This window comes from Desmodus rotundus, chromosome 9 (genome assembly GCF_022682495.2).
Source record: "Desmodus rotundus isolate HL8 chromosome 9, HLdesRot8A.1, whole genome shotgun sequence".
NCBI classification, from domain to species: Eukaryota; Metazoa; Chordata; class Mammalia; order Chiroptera; family Phyllostomidae; genus Desmodus; species Desmodus rotundus.
The window spans coordinates 58,592,347-58,618,195 of record NC_071395.1 but is presented as its reverse complement, the minus strand read 5'-3'; the positions used below and the strand labels follow the sequence as shown (position 1 = coordinate 58,618,195).

The window sequence follows — 25,849 nt, the reverse complement described above, 5'->3', positions numbered from 1 at the left end:
TTTGATGTGACCATCCTCCATCCTGAAGCTGTCTAGGGGCCTGCCAGGAGCCACTGTTTTCGTGACTTATCAGTTAAGAATTTCAAGGGATTTAGGAGCTGTGAGCCAGGAACCAGAGATGGGATGTGATATGTGTTCCTAATTGACCACAGTGCCAATGATCACCCACCACACTCCTGGACACCTCCAAACCTTCCTGGGTCCCTCCTCAGCCCTGACACTTCTCAAGGAGTTAGGGTCCCCATCCCTACCCCAGGAGGCTCCCAGAGAGCTCTCCATCAGCCACAAGACCCTGAGTCCCCAAATCTGGACCATCATCCAACCCCATACTGCCTCCTCCTAGCCACGAACCCCCAAGCCACCCACCCGGGGTCTACAAACCAACAACCACACTCACGGTCCACTCGGAGCTCAGCCTTGGTGGAGGACACACCCACGCTGTTCTCGGCCAGGCAGCGGTAGACACCCATGTCTGCAGGCACCACAGCTGTAATGATGAGCTGGTGGCTGCCCTGCTGGTCATCACTGATCATGTAGTGATCATCTTCCTCCAGCACCCTCCCATCTTTGAACCAGCGCACGCTGGGCATCGGCTGGCCTGTCACCAAACAGTCGAAGCTCACAGGGTACCCATCCAGCACCTCCTGGTTCTGCAGCTCAGTTAGGAACACCGGGGCTGGGAGGGATGGGTGGGGAATGCACATTAGCCCCAGCCCTGGCCCCCCGATCACCCCAGCTGTGATAGGTCCACATGTGTGACCCAATAGCTTCTATTCCAGTGACAGCACTCAGAGACCAGATGGCCAAACAGTTCCTCCCTCCTCCCCATTCTCCCAAGCCACCCTGTGGCCAGAGGGACAGCACAGGGAGCAGGGAGGAGGGGACATGGAGGGAGGACCAGGACAGTGTGGCTGGGAGTCCAGGTTTTGAGGTCTCACACTCAGAAGTGGAGGGAGAAAATTTCAAGACATGGTACTGTAGGTTAACAACACCTCTTCTGTCATTTCTAGGGACATATAAGTAAAGAGTGGGATGTCTTTTTAATTACCATATTTTTGGACCATAAGATGCACCTAGGTTTTAGAGGAGGAAAATAGGAAAAAAATTTTTGAAGCAAAAAATGTGGTAAAATATTTAATAACATAAATAACATAATATTCACCAATGCAAATGTAAGTTACACTTGGACTAAAAGACATACACCCATTTTCCTCCCAAATTTGGGGGGGAATGTGCGTCTTATAGTCCTAAAAATACAGTAATTTTACTTGCTGGAGCGGGAAATGGGGTGCGGACCAGATCACATGGAAGCCCACCTTTTATATAGTTGCATCTCAAACCCTCATGGAGAAAGAAACAGAAGACATTCCTTCAGCCGGTTTACAGATGAGAATGCTGAAGCTCTGAGAGGCTAGCTAGTAGCAGGCAGAGCTGTGGTACAGATGGAGCTCTAACCACCCCAAAGTCAGGGCTCTTCCAAGCTCAGTGGGTGGCATCTGCCAGGGTCCAGAAACTGCAGCCCTGACCTCTCAGCTGACCCTGCTCACCCACCAGCCTTGCCCCACCTCTCCTGCCCCACCCCAGGAGGGGACTCACCAGATTCTGTGGTGCACAAGCTGGGCACGGGTTCCAAAGGTGCGGCGGGGACAAGGGACACCTTGGCGATGCGTATCTCCACCCCCTGGTGTCCCTCCTCTGACAGGCTGATGTCCACCCCAATTCTCAGCATGCGGAACATCTCCTGGAAGTGGGTGGCCGCCCGGCGGGCCTCAGCCAGTGTCTCGAAACGGATGCAGACCAAGTGTTCGTCTTCGCGGTATGTCTGCCAGTCCCCAGGTCCCTCAGGCTCTGCTGAGCCCTCATCCGCACTCAAGAAGATCTCCTCGTCTGAAACCTCCACTGGGCCCTTGGTGCGGAAGAGATGGTGCAGCCGCCGGGCTGCCCGGTGGAAGGCATCGTCCAGCTCACCGCCAGAGGAGCTCTCAGCCTCACTCTCTGTCCCACTGATGACCACATGGGCGCTGTGGACTGTACAGCCAAACTTGCTGCTCACCTGGCAGGTGTAGCAGCCAGCATCGGCTTGGCCCACACCAGTGACTACCAGAGAGCAGGTGCCATCCTTGAGTTGGTCAATGTGGTGGTGTCGGCCATCGGTCAGCTCCACGCCATCCTTCAGCCATCGAGCCTGCATGTCTGCCTTGCTGGACACTACACACTCCAGATGCAAGACATCCCCCATCTGAGCTTCAGTGTCCCCAAATGTGCTACAGAATACGGGCCCCTCCTGTTGCCTCATCTCCTTCCGCACCCTATAGCCCTTGAAGGCAGCCTGGATCTTCACAGCTGCCTTGTCCAGGGATGGGTCACTGAGGTCCTCACCACTCCACTCTCCCGGCGGCGGGCAAACTGTGGCCAGCTGCTTCTGCTGCTTCTGCAGCTTTCCAGAGGGGGTCGCTGGGGCCCTGACCTGTGTGCACAGGTCAGATTAGGAAATCGAGGCCTGGGTCAGGGAAAGGATGGGCAGGGGCACCGGGGGCAGGCTGGAGGTAGAACCTGGTCTGCACCCCAGCTCCAGCAGGCCACTCTGCATCTGCCTACTGGCCACTACACTACCTTCACTGAAGCTGGATCCCTGAGGGCACCTGTTGTCACATGGATCAAGCCCACCCTCACTGACATCACTTCACACAGTCACCAGACAGACTCACAGGGTTATGAGGAATACTACAGAGAGGCCAGCTCCAGCTCTTCAGGAAAAAGTTTTAACAGCTGGACGAATTGGATGGGTGGTAGATGGTGGATGGGTGGATGGACAGATGGTGAATGGATGAATGGGTAGATGGGCTGATCAGTGAATAGGTAGATAAATAGATGTGTGGAAAGATGCTTGAAGGTGGGATGGATGGATGAATGGTTGAGTGGATGGCAGACGGATGGATAAACAGATGGCGAGAGAAGGTGGATGGATAAATGAGTGGTGATAGACCAAGGAGAGTGAGGGAATGAGTGGATGGGTGGATGGTGGATGGTAGATGGGTGGGTAGATGGGTGAATGTGTGGACAAACAGATGAAGACGAACATGGATGGATGTGTTGGTGGGCGGTAGATGCACAAATGGATATGTGGATGGCAGATGGATGGATAAATGGTTGGTGATGGACAGATGGACAAAGGCTGGCTGGCTGGCTGGGCTGGTGGGTGGTGGACAAGTGGATGGATGGTGGACAGTGACTGGGTGGCTAAGATCTGAGACACCCAGGCCTCCCTTGCAGGCCAGGCTGGAGGCTTACCTTGCTGGTGAGTGGAGAGGCACCAGGCTTCCCAGCCTTCTTGAGATAGGTGACCAGGGAAGGAGTGCCCGCCCGGGACTCATCATCAGAGCTGGTGTGTGACAGGTCAGCCTCGCCTGTGCGCGCCAGCTCATCAGCTGTGGAGTAATCCTCTGAAAGGTCAGGGGCCACATCCTCCGCCCCCTGCTGCTGGTGCAGCAGGCGCCCGTCTTCCTCTGGCAGCTCGCTGATGGAGTCCAGTGTGGGCTCACGGCTCATACGGCGCTTCCGAGCCAGGGCCTCCCACAGCAGGTGCAGGTCGCCCTCCTGGGCTGCCTCGGGGGGCAGGCTGGGCTGTGCAGGGGCCTCATCCCTGGATCCTGGGGTCAGTACCACTGTGGGCAGCAGGGGACTGGTCAGCCAGGTGGGAGCACAGCGTGGCCCCAGCCCTCCTGGGCTGCCAACAGTGCCCCTTCAGGAGGCTCCTGCTACCTGCCTGGCCCCAGAGAGCTCTGAGGGCACAGTTTTCTCAAGGTTTCAGAAGCTCCAAACAGCTGTCTCTGAGCCTCAGTTTCCCCTGGTCAGGCCAGGCCTCAGGCCTTGGGGGCTTGGGGATGAGGCACTTGGAAGCCATGGATTGGAAGGTTTGGAGGGCAGGGGGACTCAGAGGACAGGGGCCTGACGACTGAAAGGACCAGTAGTGGGCACCAAGGGCTATGTGCCCAGGGCCTGGGTCAGGGAAGGGGTGCAGCTTAAGATGCCAGAGATAGGGGTACTGACATGAGGCTGAGCCATGTGGGGTCTGGGCCGCTCCCCAGCAAGCCTCAGTCTACTTCGGTGTGAGGTGGGTGTCCCAAGTGGACCCCCTGCTGTGGAGGTCACCCCCACCCCCACACCCCAGGGTTGCCCCCACTCTCCCACCCCCAAACTCTGGGCTTTGAAGACACACCCTGGAAGGCGATGGCAGCGGCAGAGATCGGGTCTCTGGCTGGGCGGCAGTGGTACTCCCCCTGGTCCTCCGCAGAGAAGCCATGGATCACCAGTGTCTGCCGCCAACCGTGGGAGAAGGCCTGGAAGCGCCCACCAAGCTGGATGTGCTCTGAGTCCTTCAGCCAGACAACCTCACCAGCCTCTGCCACCTCGCACTCCAGACACAAGTCTTCACCTGCTACCACCTGCCGGCTTTCAGGAGCAGGGGGCGCAGGCGGGGGTTCCAGGGGATCTGCGGCCAATGAGCATGTCAGCAAGGACTTGCACTGTCCCACCCCATCCCCAGCATGGGGAGGCCTGAGTGCTTCAGGCTGGACCCCTATCCTCACCCGCTGGGACCAAGGCAACAACTCACCTAGCCTCACCATCTGGGGCAGATGCACGGGCTCCCCGGCTCCTGCGGGGCCCACTGCTGCCACGCGGAAGCGATAGGTCTCCCCCGGGGCCAGGCCATCCACAATACATTCGGGCCCAGGCACCAGCTTATGGCACAGCTGCCACTCGCCTGTAGCAGACGCCTTCATCTCCACCCGGTAACCGCAAAGGCCTCCACCACCATCGCTGGTGGGCGCCACCCAGGACAGCGTCACGGATCGGTTGCTGCGCCCCACCACCTCCGCGTCCTCCGGGGGGTCAGGGAGGCCTGCGTGGTTGGGGGGAGCAGTCAATGCAGCACCTTGTGTCTGCCCACCTGGGGCACCGCCTCTTGGGCCCTGGTGTCTAATCCTGGGGCACAGCGAGGGTGCGGGCAGACCACCCCCAAGCCTGTGAGCAGCAGTGTTGGGTGATTGTCTCAGGAAGTGAGGGTCGTGTGTTTCAGTCACAAAGAGACTGTGTGTGCAGTCCACCCTGGGTGGGGGGACACGGAGAGCCCCTAGTAGCTTCTGAGGCTGGAACCTACCCACCCTACCCACCCACCGGCAAGTCCAGCACCCAAGCAGCACCAGGAGGGCGAGCCACCCACCCAGCACGGTGAGCCGCGCAGAGACCACAGCGTCGCGGGCGGCGAAGGTGACCTCGCCAGTGTGGTGCGGCCGGGCGCAGCGCAGCAACAGTGTGTGGTGGCTGCCATCTGCCGTAACTGTCCAGTCGGCATCATCGAGTTGCACTGCCACCCCGTTGATGTACCAGGTTGCCTCACCCACCAGCACCACCTCGCTGAGCGTGCAGTTAAAGTGGGCCTGGCTTCCCACCTGCACAGCTGTGTCCCTCGGGGGCTCCAGGACCTCCAGGCGCCAGCCTGTGGGGCAAGGGCCAGAGCATGAGCTTGGGTCCAGGAACCGTCTCCAGAGGTTCGGAGACCCCCAAGCCACCCCTCTCACCTCCCCATCCTTCCTCTACCTCTTAGCAAAGGCGGCAATTCTGAGCCTCAAACGGAGGCTCAGAATCGACATCACAGCCCTTCTTGTTCTGCCCATTCCCTCCCCAACACAGTGCAATGTCAGGGGGAAGGGGTTTGAGAGACCCTGGTCCACCCTCACCCTGCAGCCTAGGCTCTCCTTTCGGACCCAGCCTCCAGCGGCAGGTCTGACAGAGACCCACAGCCACACCCCTATCCCTTTGGTCCCAGCCTGATCCCCAGAGTCCTGAAGCAGTGTTTGGTGGAAATGGTCTGACAGACCTACACTCCGCCTGCCTGCGGCCGGAGCTCAACTCCTGCACCTCAAGAAGGGTATCCAGTGGGAGGGGTCACAGAGAACCCCCGCCCAAACCCTCACCTCTGACTGTGAGGAATGCGGATGTCACCAGGTCTCCTGCCAGGAAGGTCACCCGGCAGCTGTCCTGAGGCCGCAGGTTTTTGAGCAGGAGCAGGTGCCGCAGGCCGTTCTCGAAGTAGACCACCTCAGCATTCTCGGAGCTGTGCACTGGCTTGTCATCCAGCAGCCAGGAGTGGGTGGCCACCTCTGGCCGGGAAAGCTGGCACTCGAACAGGGCTTCACCTCCCTCGAGCGCCTCAACGTTCTCCAGGCCTCGCACCACTGTGTTCTTGGCTGGGGGACGGAAGGGGTGGCTTAGGGCCTGGGAGCCTCTACAACTTAGGTCTCCCCACAGTCGAGGGGGGAACCCCTCAAGACATAGGTTCAAGAAGTGGTCCACCAGGAGGGGGACAGTGTTGTGTATACAGAGCCGTCATGCATATCCTCCAGATGTCCTGATCACTAGGCTTATGGTCAGAAAGGGGTCCTCCCTACCTCACAGGTGATAAGTCTCACGGGTGTTCCTAAAACTCACCAGAGCCACAGTGGGGCTCATCACTGGCATGAGGCTTCCACCCCTTGCCCTGGCTGCAGGTGGGGCTTCGGATCTGGCCCTGTCTCCCAGCCAACTCTATCAGACCTTCTGGGCTGCTCCCTCACTTTCTGGGACCAGAGACACCTCTGCCCACATTCCCCAACCCTCTCTGGTTCTCTCCTGCAAAGTCTGTGAGTCTGTAATAAATGGCTGCATGTTTTTCATGGAAGCCAGGACCTCAGTGCTTGGCTGTGCTGGCTTGCCATCTCCTAGCACCATTCCCAGGACAGATGTCAAGCCAAGAAGAGTGACACGAAGGGACACTGGAATGGGAAGGAAGAACGAATGTATGGCGGACAGCAGGGAGTCAGACCGGCTGGTGAAGGATGGGAGGGGCCAGGTGGTGAGGTCAAGTGGGAAAGGAGTGTCAGGTGACCCAGGGCAGGCCTGGGTGCTAGGGAGTGTCTGGCCTAGACCCACACAACAGCAAGGAGCCCATGCAGTCACTGAGCCAGAGGCCGGGGCCCACAATCCCAATACTGTCTGTGTACATGGCCTGGATGGAACCTGTATGCAGCCCTGGTGCTCCCGCCAGCTTGTTTGCAGCCCAGGCCCACACCTGTAGGCAAGGTGGCTGCTGTGAACAGCAGCCCAGTGAGTGAAGGGGGAGACTGTCTCAGAGGAGAGGACATGTGGGCCATCGCATCCCTCTACCAGACCGCCCTCCCGCCCTGAGCTGCTCACACCACAGAACAGACTCACTGGGGCCCAGCCCCTTCCCTCCATGTGATAGAACTGATGGGGACACAGGAGTCTGGCTGCAGTCTGCCTGATGCATGGCCAGGCTCCAGCTGACCCCTGCAGGGGTGGGGAGCAGGGGATGCCCAGGAGATGCCCGGGAGACTGCTGCAGGAGTTCACCCTTAGCTTCTGTCCGAGGGTGCCACTGCAGCTTTGTTGGATAAAATCCAGGATTTTAAAGCAGCAGCAAGCCCAGAGTGCCTGTTGGCCCCACTTCCTTCCAGTGCCCCCTTCTCCACTGGGCCCTGCCTGTGGCTGAAGGTTCTGCCCAGATGTCCATGAGACCCAGCCTCCCCCCAGCTGCCACCTGCTCCAGTCCTGGGACATGCTGCAGCCCCTCCCCAGGGCTCCTGTCACACTTTTCAGCAGGGATGTCAGGGGGGCTGCCATGCAGGGGGAGGTTTCTGTTCATTCCCTGATGTGCTCACAAGCACCAAAAAAGAGGTTTACAAAACTCAGTTGTTGAACTAGTGAGTGAATGGGGTGGGGGAGTGACCTCAGGTGACCAGCCATGGATGCTGGTCTCACCTACTCACACCTGCTTTCCAGCACAAATGGCCCCCTGACAGCTGTCTCCACCCTCCAGCTCACTCACCACCAGAACTGGTTAAGATTTTCCCAACAAGAAAGTGGCCCCAGCCTTCCACAAAGAGGGCAGTCCACTGCCCCCTGCTCCTGGTCCCCCAACTGTGTATCCTCTCAGGGACATGGGGCTTGGTATGCCCTCTGAGTGACAGGCCCAGGAAGGGGCAGAACTGGGATCTGAACACGGGGTTTGGGGACACAGCCCACCTAGAGCCCTGCTGAGGGCCCTGTGGCTCAAGCCTGCTCACTCACCTACCCAGATGCTGCTTCCCTGCCCACCTCTACCTTCCTAGTGTTCTGGATGCAGGTTCTTTAGGTTCAGCCTTTGCCCAGGATCTGTCCAGTCACCCTGTCTTATCAGGCTGCTTGGGGAGGGGTGCAGGTTTGGGTGGCTGGGCTCAGGGCCCAGCCAGCTCCAGCAAGATCCACCTGCTTGGATTGTGTCTTTCTAGTGCTGTCACAGTCATGCAGTGCTGGCTGTCACTGCCTGATGTTTACCCCATTACGTCTTGGCTCAAACCATGCCTGGGGCTGCCTGCTAAGGGGCCTCACCTTGCACTTGCAGCAGGGCCACCACACGGGTGCCTGCGGCCTCACAAGAATAGATGCCACTGTCGCAGGGCAAGGCCGGCCTGAAGGACAGCCTGGCCACGGTCCAGTCCTGCTTTAGGACAATGCGGCGCCCATCGGCGCATACCTCCTGCTCATCCTTCTTCCATGTGGCCAGCACCGGCCTCGAGTACTGGCAAAGGAGCTCGGCCGCACTGCCCTCCTCCACCGCCAGGTCCTGCATGGCACTGACCACCTCCACCGTGGGATCTGTCGGCCGACACGCCGGGCACGTGTCAGCCTAAGCAGTGTGGCCAGAGCCCACCCATCCTATGCAGTCAGTGGCAGCGGTTCATGGGCAAGCAAGCAAGGGCCTCTGGCAGGAAAGAACTGGCCATGGCAGCCCAGGACCGTCCACATAGGGCAAGCCTTGCACCCACACACCCCATCTGTGGCAGATGGCCTCTGTCCACTGGGCCTCTCCTGGCCTCTCTAACACCCTGAGTCCTGGGGAGCACACTACCCCAGCAGGGACACAACACTCCATCCCAAAAGCCCAGGGGCTCCCTCAGTGTCCACACCCTCTGTTGGACACACAGCAGCCCCAGCCCAGCTTGTCCCTTTCCAGAGACCTCTCCAGAGGGCTCCATCCAACATCCACCTGGCGAAGTCATGCTCAACCAATGGCCCACCCTTTGGACCTGGAGGGCATGTCCATTTACTCTGCAACAGTGCAGAGGGCCTGTCAGCAAGCACGCCAGGTGGAGCTACACCAAGTAGCCCTCCCAGGAGCACATGACACACTCACTTGGAATGCTCTGAGGAGTCCCTGGCAGCCTACTGCCCTACCCAATGACTAACTCTTTCCCAGAGGAGCACAAGACCCCAACCCAAACCACAGCAGTGGCAGCAGCCACAAGCAGGGACAGGGCAGGCGGTCCAGGCGGGAAGGCTGCTCTCACCTCCAGGCTGCCCTCTGGGTGTGCGCCTGACTTACGTGCAGCCACAGAGTGGCAGCCAGGCAGCAGGAACACTCAGGGCCCCGCGAACAGGTGGTCATGAAGTTAGCCTCTAGCTTCATGCTCTGAGCCAGGCCTTCTTTCTCACCCAGAAAGCAAGATGGCAGCCTGACTGAACACCCACACATGGCACATGTGGGCAATGCCAGTCCCCAACCCCCTGCCCCAGGAGCCTTCAGGAAGCATGCGGGAACAGCAGGGGCAGAAGCATCAGTGCAGGCAGGGTTCCATCGGCTGGTACCTTTGACCAATAACTTGGCCGTGGAGACCAGGGACCCTGCGCGGTAGGTGACGGTGCCTGAATCAGCAACCCCCAGGCCTGACAGCGTGAGGGAATGGAAGGTCCCATCACACTCGCAGATGGTGCTCTGGGGGCCGTCCTGCAGTAAGGTCCCATCCAGCCACCAGTGGGCCTTAGGCCCACCTGCACAGGACACCTCACAGGAGAATGTGGCCACCTCCCCTGCAAACACGTCCACGTTCTGCAAGCCACGTACCAGGTATGGTGCTGCCTCTGCACAAGAGGGCAACAGGAGGGCAGGCTGGGGTGCCCTGGGTCCACAGGGTCATGTGGGGGTTCATCATTTGGGGGATCTCTGGGGCTGGGTCTAGAGATCCACCTGGGCCAGCTATCCCACCCTGCTCATGGAATGATACACTCAGACCACCCACAGAGAGCAGGCTCAGCACCCCCTGCAACCATGCCCCTCTCTAGAATATACCCAGTTTCACAAAAGTACACAGAAGACATGCATCCATGGCCTCTGCAACAGGTAGAATGAACCAGCCCCAAGCCCCAAGGCTGCGATCTTTGTGGGGTGAGAGGAGAGTCTGTGGGCTGCCACTCTGAGTGGGTGGGGTCTGCCTCAGGGAGTAAGCCCTCCCTCCCTGAAGGTGTGGAAGCAGATGCTCCTCCTATTCCCAGAAGACCATTTATCCCAATGTCTCCTTCGGTGCCCCTGGCCCTAAGATTCCAGTGCCCTAATGCCTATGGCAACTTCTTCCTACCCCATCACATAGCAGGCCTGAACCAGGGGCTTCCCAGATGCAGCTGCTGTGCTCCCATGCTTTCCCCAGCCAGGCCCTCCTCAGAAGTCCCCCAAGCCCTTCCTGGGCACGCAGCACCGAAATCCCAGCACCAGCCCTCCACCTGCCTCAACCCTCTCCCAAGAGTGAACATCTGAGAGTCTCTGCCTGCTCCTCCAGTTCCCCGTTCCCAGCTCAAGTACCATTCCCAAGATGGCCCATACACCACCTACAAGGACACCCATTAACACAACCCCATGCCCATTGCCCTCCCCCAAAAATATGGCAGGGTGTCTGTATGCAGGCCAGTTGGCACAGGATGGCTGACAGGGACCAAGGTGCGGCCCTAAGCAAGGCCCATAAGGCCCAACCCAGCTCCATGTCCCCCTCAGAGACACTCACCCTGATGAACACACAAAGGCTTTCCTGGTCTGGCCTGATCAGGACACCTAGGACACTGTCCCTTTCCCACCACTCAGCTTGAGGCTTTTCCCAGACCCAGAGACCACAGAGCTGGCTTTGTCTGTCCACTACTGAAGACCCAGGACGTGTTTTGTCTCCAATGTCCAATTACCCCTGTGGACTGGGGACTCCCTGACAGCAGAGCTGCACCTGGCTCCTCTCCAGGTCTGAGACTTAAGACAAAAGTAGAGGCTTAGAGGTTTTGTTCAATGGATGGTAGATGGTGAATGGATGGGTAGATGGATGGATGAGTGTATAGATTAATGGCTGGGTAAATGGGTGATAGATAAATGGATGGATAAATGGCTGAATGGATGGATTGATTAATGAATGAATGGATGGTGGATGGATGGATATTGGTGGATAGATGGATGGATGAATGAATAGATGAATAATGGTGGATGGTGAATGGTGGATGGGTGGATGGATGGATGGGTGGATGGATGGACGGTGGATGGATGGATAGGTTAACAAGTGGATGGTTGGGTAAATGTATACTGGATAAGTGAATGAATGAATGGGTAGTTGGATTGATGAACAAATGGATGGTGGATGGATGGATAGATAGATGACTAATGATAGGATGGATGGATGGATGGTGAATGGATGGTAGATGTTCCATGAATAGATGATAGATGGATGAGTTGATGGTAGATAGATTAATGGATCAATAATGAAGGATGATGGTTAGTGGAAAGATAAAAAATGGATTGATGGTGGATGGGTGGATAGATGGGTGGATGGTGAATGGATGTTACATATTAGATGACTGGATGATGGATAGTAGATGAATGGATGGATGGTAAGTGGGTTGATGATGGATGGATGGTGGATGGATAGCAAACAGTTGGTTAGACAGGTGAGATCAGTGTGAGGATCAGGAGTAGGACAGTAAGGGAGAGACACTCAGGAATGACCAACTCTGCAGACAAGGTATAACCCAAGTTGAAGGTCCCTGAAATCCTGTTTGCATGCCTGAGGCCAAGTACACTATACTATTACACCATCACATGGGAGCCTGTTAAGTGTACATATGTGTGTTAAGATGACCTATGTCATAGGATTAGCCATACAGAGGGTAGCCATACAGAGGGCTTCCTCCTCAGGACCCAGTCTCCTCCTCCCATGGCCCGGATTCCCATCTCCCCCCTGCAGACAGCACTAACCCCACACAAGGACACCACATGCACACCAGAATCTCTTGAGCTGATCTCCACCAGCCCACCTCAGTGGGCAATCCAGTTCATGGCTTTATCAGTCAGGGGTTGGAAAATTGCACCCCAAGTGCACCCCAAGGCAAGATCACTGCTAGAAGACGAGTTTCTGACCTCACCACCCCCAACAGCTCTTCAAATAGGGAGGAATATGGAGACATCACCTTGCCAGGCATGGGAGGGGACTGCCCACCTGTGACCTTCAGCTGGGCCTCTGAGCTACATGAGCCCACTTGGAAACTAATGGTTCCAGCATCCTCGAGGGTCACCTGTGGGAGGAGAGATAGGGTCTCAGCCTGGCAGCCCACTTGGACTATCTTTTCTAGAAAGTCCCTGGGGCAATCCAGCTAGAGTTGGAACTGTCCCCTCCCGTGCTCCTGGGAGCATGTGGCCGGAGGCAGGCCCCAGGGTCCCACCTTGTGGAGAGTGAGCGAGTGGAATGTGCCTTGCTCCACTGTAATGTCATTCATTTCGTTGGCCTGTAGGGGCACCCCATCCAGGGCCCAGCAGGCCTCCTGGCTAGGGGCCCTGGACAGGTGGCATTGGAAGTGGGCATCCTGGCCTTCGCTGAGCTGCACGTCCTGCAGGGGCTCCAGAATGGTCACCTCGGGGGCTGCACCAGGGGAGGTGTGGCATCAACCTCAGCACTGGGGATGCCCCATCGTCAGGAGCACCTCCCAGTCCTGGAGACTTCCCCCAGGACCCCATCCATGTGTGGGGCTAGTTCCCAACCCCAAAACAGGGATGCTTGTAGTCTACTTCTGTCCCTGAGCAGGGCTTGGACATTCTGGCTCTGAGTGAGGTGAGAGGGGCAGCCGCCCTCACCCACCACCTCAGACAGTGAGCTGGGCTCAGGACCTGTGGAGGCCCACATGAAGGGACTGCCTGCATCTTCAGGTGTCATGCCCTTCAGCCTCAGCATGTGGGTGTGATTGCCCCACATGGCCACCTCTGTCACCTTGTTGCTCTGCAGCAGCAAGTCCTGGAAATGCCACTGGACACCCGTGGCCTCCATCCTCGACACCTTGCAGCTGAACCCCACATCCCTTATGGCCTGTACCTCAGTGGTAACCAGGCCCCACAGGATGGTTATCTTGGACTCTGGGGTGCGGGTGAGCAGGACCTTTTACCAACCAGGTCTGAGCACCCCAGCCAACCTCCCACTCTCCCTCCTCCAGGTAGCCTTCTTGGATATTCTCACATTCCTCCTGCCATGGCCTCTATTGCCTCACATAATATTTGTCAGCCCATATGCTATAAACACAGACCCCTGGGGGCAAAGATGGACTGAGGGTACTTCTGTTAGGAGAAAGTAGGCAAGGGGTTGCAGGGTGGTGAGCTGCCTCTGTCCATCCCTACCCTGTGGCCAGCCCTGCCTTGGCTGGGACATCAGGGAGGCAAAACCCTCAGACACACAGGCCCAGAAGGGGCAGCTCAGGTCAGGCTGTCCCACCTGCTTGCTGGGGGCAGGGGGAAGGGCAATGTCCAGGGGCCGCAGCCTTAGTTTTCCCACTGTCAATAGGGGAGTGGTGCAGAAATGAAGAGCTTATAACCTCAGGGGCCTGAGAGCCACCCCAGAACAGCACTTGGTAAGAGGGGGTCAAAGGCCAGCTTTCAGAGGAGGGCTCACCTTTGACCTTGACAGAGGCCATGGTTTTCTGGCCACCCACCATGCAGATGTACTCGCCAGAGTCCTTGGCCTCGAGCCCGTGGATCAGCAGCTCACACACAACCCCTTGGTGATGCATCTCATACTTGGGGCCTGCGTGCAGCTCCACACCCTCCTTGAGCCACTGCACAGGGGACCCAGGCTCCACCTGGCTCAGCTGGCAGCACAGCCGGGCCAAGCTGCCCACCTCCTGCTCTGTGCCCTGCAGCTCAGTCTGGAACATGGGCCTGGGGGCTGAGGGGCCAGAAGGAGTACTTAGAGGTGCTGAGCAAGGCACCCCCACTCCTCTCCACAGGGCCTGAGGGGCTTGGGGGAGGCAGACACCAGGGACAGCTCACCTCGGACTGATAGTCTGGCGGTGCTCTGAGCATGGCCTGTGTCACAGGTATAGTAGCCGCTGTCCTCCTGCTCCACACCATGCACCAACAGCTCCACAACCACACCCTCCTGCACCATCTGATACTTGGTGCAGGGAAAGAGTTGTAGCATGCCCTTGCGCCACTCCACACTGGCACCAGCCCGGCTCAGCTCACAGTGCAGGCGTGCCAGACCACCCTCATCTACCTCCTGGGCCTGCAGCTCCTGGAGGAACCGCACAGGTGCAGCTGTGGGGAGGGGGACATAAGGTCAACAGAACCTCAGGTCAGGTCTGCCCACCAGCCTTGCAAGAGCCAGGGTTCCCCCAGATGGAACTCCCTAGGTGGGACTCTAGCCTAGAGGGAACCCCCAAAGCAGGTGGGGCCTGTGCTGAGGGCAGAGCCCACCTTGGGGCTCACCTGTGACAGTGAGGGTGGCGCTGGTGGCCTGGGAGCCACAGGTGCAGGTGTACTCGCCCGCATCCTCTCTGCACAGGTCTCGCAGCACCAGCTGCACCAAGCAACCCTGCTGCCGTGGCTCCAGGTGCTCATTGGCCTGCAGCTCCAAGCCACCCTTGCTCCAGACCACAGCACTGGGCTCCCACAGCTCACACTGCAGGCTGACCCAGGCACCTTCTTCAGCCTGCAGGCTCCTCAAGGGCTCTCTGAATACCAGCTGCAGGGCTGCAGGGTGGGCAGACAGAGAGGTCACAAGGTGAGTCCAGAGACCCAGCCAGGAGACAGAGCTCCCCACACCCAGTTAGCCCTGCTGAGAACCTAGGGCCTGGCTCTCAGCTTCACCCCAGCTACCTAGCCACCCAAAGGACCCATTGCCACAGGTCCCAGGAGACTGGGGAAGGTTTGGGCATGGTGGGCCTGGGTCCCCCTCAAGGGGAAAGAGAGTCTATGGTGGGAGCTTTAAGAGGAACTCTGGATATAACCATGAAGCTACATTATCATGAAGCTGCACCCAACTATCATGAAGCTGCCACCCAAATGTCCATGGGCAGAGCTGGGTCCCACCAGGTCATCAGGGCCAGGTATCCCCTCAGACCCCTAAGGCAGGGCCAACCCTCATATCCTGACTAGAGGTTAGGGAGAAAGAGGAAAATATAAGTTCATTAAGAAAGACAGGGGACACAATGGCATTCCAGCCTTACATGAGACTGGTCAAAGGAGGTGATTTAGATCGGTACCTAGACACCAGATCTGGGACTACCCAGTAACAGAAAGCAGACAGGGGCAGAGGGAAATGAATAAGGGCAGGGAAGAGCTGAGTGCCATTGAGCACACAGTATGTGTGCAAGAGACAGGGAAGGAAGGACAGTGCCCAAATGAGTCCCCATGAAGCCTCATGCAGTTTTTTACCCCTGACAGTGAGTGTGGCCGACGTCCTCTCCTGCCCGCACACGCATGAGTACTCCCCAGTATCAGTCAGGGTCAGGTCCCGGATCTCCAGCTCACACACAGCCCCATCCTGCCTCAGGCTGACTCTGTCCCCAGCTCTGAGGGTCTGGGGCCCCTTCCTCCACTCCACGGGGGCCACCTTGCTCAGCTCGCAGCGCAGCGTGGCTATGGCCCCTTCTGTGACCTCTTCCTTCCTCAGACCCTTTGTGAATTTCGCAGGCAGGGCTGGTGAGAAGGTAAATGACACAAAGTACTTCAGACTCTCTGGGGGACTCTGCTCCCAGGACAAAGACACCCACAAGGACCACACAAACTGCAGTAGGGCATGGCCTGAACTGGTGAACAAATGCACAGAATATGACACAGGCAAATGGAAGAAGAAGAACAGAGGACATGAAGCACTGGACATTGTCATCAGGATGCCTGGACGGAGTGAGGGAGCTGGGAGATGCTCTGGAGAAATTGGCGTTAGGGGCCGGACATAAGCACCTGACAATGAAACACACTCTGGAGCAAGGAGGAACGAGAACATGGACACAACGGTGGGGAGTCGTGCCAAACCCGGTGGCTGCCTGTGAGGAGATGAAGGGCCTGGAATCCTCATACAGTACATCTGACCAGGATAGACACAAGGAAAGGACATATTGCCATGGACATATGGACAGGTACAGTGGCCAGAAGGATGTATCCCAGGATCTTCTGTTGCCCTTTCTGCCTTATACTCTATCTGATGCCAAATTCAAGTGCTCAGGACCCTTTCCTCACTCCACATGGCAGACTGCTCACCTAAAAAGCCATGGCCATGGCCCCTCAGTGCCTCCCTATTTCTTAGCAATCTGTGACCCTGACTGGTGTGGCTGGAGGAAGGAGACATGAAAAGGCTGCCAAAACTTTTCCCACGGGTTTGCTTCAGTGCTCACTGATTGTCTTCTCCCTCAGTTTGTGGGGCCAGAGTTCCAGACTCACCAGGACCAACCTGGACAGACCAGAGAAGGGGACACACTGGACAGGAGGGTAGGTTAGCACCCTCCTCCAGGCTTGTCACCCTTGTACAAATGTCCTTGGGATGCCCATACTTCTAGAAGCAGCTCTCTTGAGCCACCTCTAGCTTGTCACTTAAGGTCCTGCACTCCTTGGCTATTGGCTGAGCAACAGCCCTCTGAGCCCATGCCCTTTGGTCTCCTGGCAGATCTGATCAGCATAAGGGCCTGCTTTATCCCTGCTGGAAATGCTGTGCTCTGTCCACACAGCTCTGGGAGTCATGGTGGTGGCTTCTCCCCAAAGCTCTGAACATTTGTGTACATGACAGCCCTACCCAGCCTCCCAAATCCTCTTCTTCACTGCCCACCTTGTCTTATGAGTAGGTCTGGCCAGGGCCTCAGACATGAAGGCCCTGCACACCTGCAGAGGCAGTCTGCCCTCTGCTCCTTCTAAGGCTCGCCCCTGTGCCTGTGCTCCTTTGTCCATGTTGCTCCTTGGACCCTCCTGTCCATCTGTTTCCCCTTCAGGAAGTGGTCAGGACTTCATGAGGACCCCTGAGGACCAGAGTCTCTGAACAGGGACCTGACCCATTGCCCAGCTGCCAGCCACACCTCCCCATGGCCAGGCCCAGTCCTGCCTCTCCATCTCAGAGGGTCTCAGTCCCCTTCTGCCCTCCATGGGGGAACCTTGCTCAGCCCACAGTGCAGTGTGGACATGGCACTCGCCATGGCCCTCTCAGGCCTCAGGACTTTTGTGAATGGGGGAGTCAGAACTGGGGAGGGTGAGATGGACACAAGAGCATTGCATGCTGCAGTTTGCAGACAAGGAACAGGCCACATACACCAAGGTGGCAAACAGGCACCTTCTGAAGGTGGGGTCCCAGGAACACCAGGCAGGTCACCCCACACAGAAGTTGCTTTGATGTGAGGGGACACCCATCTGCCCCCTGCAGTAGTGCCCAAACTGCCTATCACCCACCCCATAATGGGTGTGGCCCAGTCAGCCCAAAAGCCCTGGGACAGCCAACCTACTCCAGCTGAGTGATCCCCTACCCCAACCCCCAGCCTGGGCTGTCATCCTGAGTCAACTCCACACAACCCAGCCACACCTTAACGAGCCTCCTACTGTTGAAGCCAAGAGCCACCACACCCACAGATGCAGTACATGGACTTGCACCCCTGTGTGGACACTCACCAGCCCACCAGCCAGACACCAGTCACAGACCCCCAACCCAGGCTTGAACACCAGCCATCCCTCCTGCCTAGGGCTGTGCTCTTCAACCCAGACCTCCCTGCCTCTCCATATTCTCAGACCTCACCTGCTCACCTCCACACCTCCTCCGCACCTCCCACACCCACCTCACCTCCTGCTCACCTTTCACTCTCACCTCACCTCCACCTCACCCTTCATACTGATGTCACCACCTCATGCTCTATACCCACCTCACCTCCCCTGGCACCGATTCTACACAGTGGACCCCAGATCACCTACATGGCTCTCTCATGGCCAGTCACATATGCTTGGCTCCCTCCCTCAATTATACCTCCTGACATTCCTACCTCAAGGGACACACTTGGATCTACTCCTTAATCCTTGCTAGCATGGCCCCCTCAAGAGGACTCTATTCCACCATCTGTGCTGTGTGGCTATCCTCCTCTTCTCCCCATGTAAGAGAGGAGGCCCTCATTCTCTGCTCTTTATCTGATAAGAACTCACAGCCACATGCTGAGATGCGTGCTTCAGGAGAGCAGGAGACATGGGGAGTGGCAGATGGGCACAGCAAGGGGACCTGCCCAAGCCCTCAGACACAGAGCCACTGCTCCACACAGCCACACACGGTCTTTACCCCTGACGGTAAGCGTGGCCGACATCTTCTCCTCCCCGCACATGCATGAGTACTCCCCAGTATCAGTCAGGGTCAGGTCCCGGATCTCCAGCTCACACACAGCCCCATCCTGCCTCAGGCTGACTCTGTCCCCAGCTCTAAGGGTTTCGGGCCCCTTCCTCCACTCCACGGGGGCTGCCTTGCTCAGCTCGCAGCGCAGCATGGCCCTGGATCCTTCTGTGGCCTCCTTGCTTCTCATTCTTCCTATGAACTCAGCAGGCGAGGCTGTGAAAGGTCAGAAACAGGGCATGTCATTCTCATCCTCCTACAGGGGATGAAAAGGGATCCACAGGGCTGCTCAGGCAGGGCAGGGCCATCTTACCCTTCACAGTAAGTGTGGCTGAGGTTATCTGGTCCCCAAAGTGACAGGAGTACTGCCCGCTGTCATGGGGCTGCAGGTCCTGGACCACCAGCTCCAGTGTGGGGCCCCTCTGCCGCATGCTGTACTTGTCTCCTGGCCGCAGAACCTCATCCTCTCGGCGCCACTCCACGGGTACAGCCACAGATGATAGCTTACAGCACAGTGTGGCTGCCCCGCCCTCCAGCACCTCCATGTCCTTCAGCCCCTCTTGGAACCGCACCGGCCGTGCTGCGGAAGGCACAAGCTCAGCTTGTCCTACCCTTGCATCCTCCTGGGGCTCTCCTACAGCTGAGGAGGGCTGGAGGCACCAGTGCACTCTGCAGGCAGGCCTGCCTCATCCCTTCTACATCAGGGGCTGGTGACAGTGACCTGAGACCTCTGCCCCTCCAGAAGGGGGGGGGGGCAAACAGATGAACAAAGAAGGGTAGAGTGTCATGAGCTGTAGTGTGACCCCCTTCACATATTGAAGCCCCAACCCGAGGACCTCAGATGGGGCTATATTAGGAAACGGGTCCTTTAAAGACGCGAGAAATGTGAAATGAGATCACTAGGGTGGGTCCAGATCAAGTGACTGGTATCTTTATAAGAATAGGAGACCAGGACACAGATGCACACAGAGGGACAACCATGCGAGGACACAGGGAGGAGACAGCTGTCTACACACCAAGGAGAGAGGTTACAGGAGAACCAGCCCTGTCCCCACCTGGAACCCAGACTTCCAGCCTCTGAGGGTTGGGGAGAAATAAATGTCTGGTGTTTGAGCTGCCCTGTCTGTGGTATTTGTTACTCAGCTCAGGCTGACAGAGGCTGATGGAGATGGGCCAAGCCAGCAGGAAGGAGACACAGAGATGTTAGAACACAAGACAAAGTCAGGAATCAAGTACAAAGGAGAATGCCAGTCAGGAGACCAACAGAGAGCAAGGGGGGGGTCTCTCAGCAGCAGAGACCCAGATACAGGAAGCAGCAGTGACAGGGACGAGCTGCAGAGAGACCAGATGGACAGAGCTGGGTGAATCACCCCCGCCCAACACACACACACAGACACCAAGAGGGCAAAGGCTAAGAGAGAGGGAGCTGGATGGGGTCCGGAGCCTCCCCATCCCTGAGCAAGAAAAAAAACATGGGCAACCAGTGCTGCTGGGGGCTCACCGTGGACCCTGACGATGGAGCTGCTCCAGGCACCCCCAGCTTCACACTTGTAGCGCCCGCTGTCCTGCAGGGTGGTGTCAGTGATGACCAGCTGGGCACGGTGGCCCTCGCGGCTCAACTGGCACCGGGCCGATGCCCGCAGGGCTTGCCCATCCTTGGTCCAGTGCACGGGGCTGTCCAGGACAGTAGTCTCACAGACCAGGGTCAGATCCTCCCCCTCCATGACTGTGGCATCCTTAAGCTCCTGGGAGAAGACACTTGGCTTCTCTGGGGACAAAGAGGGGAGGACAGGGCACTTGTGGGCTCTGCAGAAGAAGCTCCAGGTGTCACTGCAGCCCAGGTGACACCCTAGGTCAGTGTCCATCTGTCCACCTCAGGCTGGGGACACAGACGAGGCAGGCTCTGAGTGACTTTCCACACCACAGGGGCATGGCCAGACCTATGCCATGCTGACCATGGAATCACGTCTGTATACCCTGTGCAACGAGTCATCCTGAAACCACCACACCCAGCTGCCCAAGTCCACCCTGGGATCCAAGGCCCAGCCCACAGCACCTTCTCTGTGAGCCCCAGGATCACACTGTGTCCGGAGCCACATGGACTGGTCCCCACCACAGCACTAGGCACACAGCCCACCTGTGACCCGTAGTGTGGCTGAGGACCGCTGGTCGCCTGCTTCGAAGTGGACAGTGCCCGAGTCCTTGAGTGCAAGCTGCCGCAAGGTGAGCACATGGCAGCCGCCTGACTGGGCCTCAATCTCATTGAGCTCATTGGCATGTAGGGGTGTCTTGTCCAGGAACCAGTGGACAGGCCCATAGTCAGCAGGGGAGATGCGGCAGTTGAAGGTGGCTGAGGAGCCCTCCTGCACTTCAGCATCCCCAAGCTCCTCCACGATGAGCACTCTCTGACCTGGCGGGCAGGGTGGGTACATTAGGACCACACTGAGAGAAACGGGACGTTCCCCTAGACCTGGTGTGGGCTCAGGGCCAGAGTAAGCTGGTGACTGTAACAGGTTCAGGATGACAAAACTAAGGAAACAGTAAGAGAGTCAGAGCTGACTGACAAAGTATTTGTTTTAGGTCCCTGGAGGAGCCCCAGCCCTGCTCGGTCCTTTTGTGGAGCATAAAGAATGACCCACAATGGCCCCTCCACAAGCTGTGCTTCCAGTCTGTCCATGCCAGTGCCCCTGTCCCCAGAATCTTGGAACAAAACCAAATGTTGTATTAACAAAAGATATCACAGTGTGAAAAAAATTATGACTATATTAAAATTTAAATCCAGTGCTTTGGAAGTTTGACAACATGAATTGCTAACAAAAATTTTTCTGCCAACTTAGGTCAGGGACATTTAGAAAAAGTGAATTGCAGAAATAGGTGTGCAACAGATTTCTCTGCAGTTACAGGTGTCTTGAGGCTGCTTTAAGCTGGGCAGTAGATGCCAGACATTGAACACCAGACACTGGATATCAGGCAATGGACACCAGATGGCAGACACTGGGCACTGGACACTGGACGCCAGACACCAGAAAGCACAGACAGTGCATCATGAGTTGACTGGTCAGAGACAAGAAATTCTGATGCAAGGACTGACACACAGAGTAAAGGTGCTGGCCAGACAGGCTCACAGGTGTGTGCTGTAAGTTGTATAAAGAGCATGTTTGGTTACCATGTAGCACTGCATTAATTGACTTCCTGGTTAAGTATCCACTTTATTAGCCAGCAGAGCTTCTGCTGCACTAACTAAATGTTTGCTCTGAGCTCGATGGACTCACCAGGTTTTCACTGGAAAGCAGAGAAAAACCCAGAGCGAGGCCTTGTTATTCTGATCTACAGAGAGACCCCAGGAGGGGCCTCCAGCTGATTTCACTCTGGATGCTGGCACTGGGGTCAGGAAGGCCAGGCTCAACCCTGCCAGATGCTAACATGCCCAACAGCCTGGGGCTGACCTCTAAACCATGTAGAGCCCCAGTTCCTTATCTGTGAGATGGAGACAATGATGAGCCTCACCCTGTCTGCCAGACACAAACTGCTATTCAAACCTGGAGACCTTCATGTGCAGAGGTGGTACATCTGCATGCAAATACACGCAGAGCACATGCAAGCGGGCTCAGGCACACACCAGCACATAGGAAGGGCTCCAGAAACACATGCAGTAATAAATGGAGGTTGCTGATTCATTCACATGAGGTCCAAGTGGGAAGGCCACAGAGACAAGACCACCCAAGGCGACCCCTCCAAGAGATGGGGAAACCAAGGCTGGGCTTGTTCAGGGCCCCTGAGTCTGCTTTAAACAAAACTTACACAGGTCACATCACAGGCCATGAAATCTGTGCAACGTGCCGCCCTCACCTTGCACCAGGAGCCGTGCCTGGGACTTTGCCTGGCCTATGTCACAAGTGTAGGTGTCGTTGTCTGCCTTCTCCAGGGCACTGATGGTGAGCCTCAAAGTCACACCCTCCTGGCTGGGTGCATGCTTCTCTGAGGCATGCAGCTCGGAGAGACCCTTGTGCCAGGTCACTGCGGCTGCAGGGCGTGCTGTCCTGCAGGTGAACACAGCCGTGCTTTTCTCCTCCACCCGCAGATCCACCAGCTCCTCTGTGAACCAGTTTGCCATTTCTGGTGGAAGATATAAGAATGGGTGAGGGTGAAGCCTGAAACCCCACTCTGCCCCTTGGGACATGAGCAGTTCGCCACCCAGCCTGCCCACGCAACCTCAGGAACCGAGTGGAGGCCCCTCCCTCTGGACTCCATCCCTTTCCATCTGGGACAGCACAGCAGAGGCCCTGAGGGAGTGGACCCATGCCATGCTGAGGGAGAGAGGCCATGGGGGCTGCTTCAGAGTCTCTTGTGGGGTTACCTTCCACTCGGAGGCTAGCCGTGCTCTTAGAAACCTCTGTCTCACATGTGTACTCTCCAGAATCCTTGATTGAGGCTGTGCGGACCACCAGCACAGCCCGTGTACCCTCACTGAGCAGGTCATACTTCTGACTCTTGTGAATGGCTTTCCCTTCCTTTCGCCAGCGCACCGGGGCACCTGCCCGTGACAGCTCACAACTCAGTATCGCATCCTCCCCTGGCATGGCTCGCTGGTCCTCCAGAGGTTTTGTTATGTCCACCGGCCTTTCTGAAGGGGACAGAGGCAGCCTATGAAGCACAGCCATGGCCATGCCGGAGACAATAGCAGAGTTAGCCTTGGAAACCTTCAGGCTCTGGAGACATACATCCTGAAACTCTAGGACCTCAGACCCAGGAGCCACAGAGTCTTGGAATGCCAGGGCCCCCACTGTCACAAGTGAAGAGGCTTCGAGTGGGAGCTGTGAGAGCACAGATGCTTTCAGCACCATTCAGAGCCCATGACTCAGAGTGTGGCAGTGGCTGGTGCCAGCTGTGAACCAAGCTTCACTGATCTGCACCAGTGTTTATGCTGGGAGCATGTACTCAGTGATTTCACTGGTTTGGTGACCACGTGCCCTGGAGCTACCATGGTAGTTGGACCACAGATGGGAGACAAGAAACCCTGAGTCCCTGGATGACTAGAAGCTGCCAGCATCCCAACAGGAGCCTCTGGGTCCCTACCAGTGGCTGAGGGAGACAGTCCCCAGAGACAACCCCTGGCAGGCTGCCCAGCCCGAGAACCTGCTGCAGGCTGCGTGGGGAGAACCCAAGCTCAGCACACAGAGATGCCCTGTCTGCCCCGGGGCCATGGTGCTCACCTTTGACGATGAGTGAGGCCCTGGAGGTGAGGCCCCGCACGGAGAAGACCACCTCCCCGGTGTCACCCAGCACTGCCTCTTGCACAGCCAGGGTGAACTTTCTGCCCTGGCGCGTAGCCTGGAAGCGGCCAGAGGCACCCACTGTCTTTCCGCCGACCATCCACATGGCAGTATCGCCTGTGTCCTCATGGGACAAGATGCACTCAAAGCTGCAGCCCTCACCTTCTAGCACCTCCACTGTCTTCAGCCTCTTGGTGATACCTACGTGCAAGTCTGTGAACCACAGAAGGCAGCCGTCACACTGGCTGGGCCCCGGATGCCTGCCTCTCAATACCAACACCATTGAGCCCCAAAGTGCTACAGAAGCTCAAATACTTGCCCTCCCCAGCCCCCCAGCAAACGCCCCCTTGGCCTCCAGCTGGCCACACCCTGATGTTTGGATGACCAAGAGCTGTGAGTACCAACTAGAGTGGCTGCCTTCCTCTCTGCTACAGAACAATGGGCAGAGAAAAAAGCATCGGGGGTTTTCACTAGTTCACATGCTCTGGAAGAGAAAGGACAGCCACCTCGAGTGAAGGGGCCATCTAGCTGTGGGATAAACTCACTACACCCCCCACCTTTCCTGTCTCATCTCAAACCCACTAGACATCAGGGACCCACCATGGGTTCATAGAGAACGGGCCTGCCATGCATAGATAGTGTGACAAGATAGCAACCACCTGGTTGGGGAACAAGACCCAGGCTGTGGCCGTGGCCTGGGAGTCCTTCCCGGGTGTCTCCCTCCCCACCTCCAAGAGGCTCCCTTGATGGGCCTCATGCCTGCTCATACTCATCCCCTGGTGCACAGTGGATGGCTCCAGGCCCTGTTGGAACCTGAGTACTGTGTGACTGCATCAGGCAGGGCCTGCCCAGTCTCCCATGCTTCACTCCGTTAACGTCTTCCCACCAACCTGCCTGCTGCACCTGGGCCTCCTAAAGACTGCAACAAGCCCACTCTTCCCAGAGCCTGCCTGACCTCTCCTAGCTCACGGGAGCAGCCCAAGCAGCCCTGGTTTAGGAATGGGCGGGGCCTCAGGAGGTGGTACCCCGTGGCAGAGCCCGGCCATGCCCCCACGCACCCTGCACGCTGACCCGCGCCCGGGTCTCCTCAGTGCCTAGGTGGCAGGTGTACAGGCCCGCGTCGTCCTTACTCAGGTCGTGCACCACTAGACCATGTGTGCCCGCCGATTGCAGAAAGTCATACTTGTCGCTGGGGCCCAGCTCTACACCGTCCTTGCGCCACACCACGCAGGCGTGGGGGTCGGAGACCTCGCACTGCAGGGCCAGAGATCCCCGCTCCTCCGCAGACACATCGTCCAGCGCCTTCAGGAACACCACCGGCTTCACTGTAGGTCAGGGTGTGACCAGGTGAGCGAAGGAGCCCCCACCTCCGCCAATGGGGACCCCTGGGGGAACCCAACAGATCCCATAGGGACCCTCACCTCTGACCTTCAGGTGAGCAGAGGCCGTCACCTTGGGGGAAGAGGCGCACACCATGCCCGCGTCGGACCGCCTGACCCGTTTCAGCACCAGTGTGTGACGGTGGCCCTTGTGGGTGATTTCGTGGAAGCTGTCGTTGTAGAGGGGCGTCCCATTGAGCGACCACTCCACCTCTTCGTCCTCGTGGGAAAGCTCCAATGAGAAGCAGGCACGACCCTCCTCTGTGGCCTCTATGTCCTGCAGCGGCTGTATCACTATCACCTCCCGTGCTGCCAAGAGCACACAGGAAGGCTCAGCTCACCCCACCACCACTTGCCCCAGGGCTCTCCAGGTGGCCCTGTACCCCTGCCACGCACCTTCCACGGTGATTTGGGTGCTGCTCTGTGTGTTGCCAGCCTGGCACCGGTAGACGCCAGCATCGGCAGGCGTGAGCCGCAGGATGCGCAGCTCTGCCATATGACCCTCCAGACTCATTTTGAACTTGTCAGACGGCACCAGGGGTGTGTCCTCCTTGTACCACTGCACGGCCTTGGGGGGAGGCTTGAAGTCACAGGACAGGACCACCGACTGCAGCTCGCGTCCAGTCTTAGGCTCTAGCGGCCGCGTAAGCACCACAGGGATGTCTGAGCAGGAGGAGAGAGCACAGCACTGTGGGGCGGGCTGGGCCGGGGAGGGAAGAGAGCCCCAGAAACCGTGATCAGCT

General features: G+C 57.6%; 1 protein-coding gene across 5 annotated transcripts in view; it reads right to left on the bottom strand.

The window, feature by feature from the left end:
* OBSCN (obscurin, cytoskeletal calmodulin and titin-interacting RhoGEF) overlaps window positions 1–25,849 on the bottom strand; it is a 104,792-nt gene that overhangs the window by 43,811 nt on the left and 35,132 nt on the right. For 3 of the 5 annotated variants that reach the window (XM_071219246.1, XM_071219247.1, XM_071219249.1), the window contains exons 33-57: window positions 25,503–25,769; window positions 25,149–25,415; window positions 24,786–25,052; window positions 23,668–23,940; window positions 22,812–23,078; window positions 22,304–22,570; window positions 20,592–20,864; window positions 19,956–20,222; window positions 18,768–19,034; window positions 18,407–18,670; window positions 15,541–15,804; window positions 14,593–14,856; window positions 14,155–14,421; window positions 13,778–14,050; window positions 12,564–12,760; window positions 12,341–12,416; window positions 9,687–9,959; window positions 8,430–8,696; window positions 5,979–6,251; window positions 5,225–5,500; window positions 4,616–4,903; window positions 4,220–4,492; window positions 3,292–3,665; window positions 1,597–2,467; window positions 398–676 (exon numbers count right to left, since the gene is read on the bottom strand). In XM_071219246.1, coding sequence (XP_071075347.1) covers window positions 398–676; window positions 1,597–2,467; window positions 3,292–3,665; window positions 4,220–4,492; window positions 4,616–4,903; window positions 5,225–5,500; window positions 5,979–6,251; window positions 8,430–8,696; window positions 9,687–9,959; window positions 12,341–12,416; window positions 12,564–12,760; window positions 13,778–14,050; window positions 14,155–14,421; window positions 14,593–14,856; window positions 15,541–15,804; window positions 18,407–18,670; window positions 18,768–19,034; window positions 19,956–20,222; window positions 20,592–20,864; window positions 22,304–22,570; window positions 22,812–23,078; window positions 23,668–23,940; window positions 24,786–25,052; window positions 25,149–25,415; window positions 25,503–25,769 — 7,194 coding nt within the window. The remainder of the gene's footprint in view (window positions 1–397; window positions 677–1,596; window positions 2,468–3,291; window positions 3,666–4,219; window positions 4,493–4,615; window positions 4,904–5,224; window positions 5,501–5,978; window positions 6,252–8,429; window positions 8,697–9,686; window positions 9,960–12,340; window positions 12,417–12,563; window positions 12,761–13,777; window positions 14,051–14,154; window positions 14,422–14,592; window positions 14,857–15,540; window positions 15,805–18,406; window positions 18,671–18,767; window positions 19,035–19,955; window positions 20,223–20,591; window positions 20,865–22,303; window positions 22,571–22,811; window positions 23,079–23,667; window positions 23,941–24,785; window positions 25,053–25,148; window positions 25,416–25,502; window positions 25,770–25,849) is intronic. The other 2 variants (XM_071219248.1, XM_071219250.1) reach the window with 1 other exon arrangement.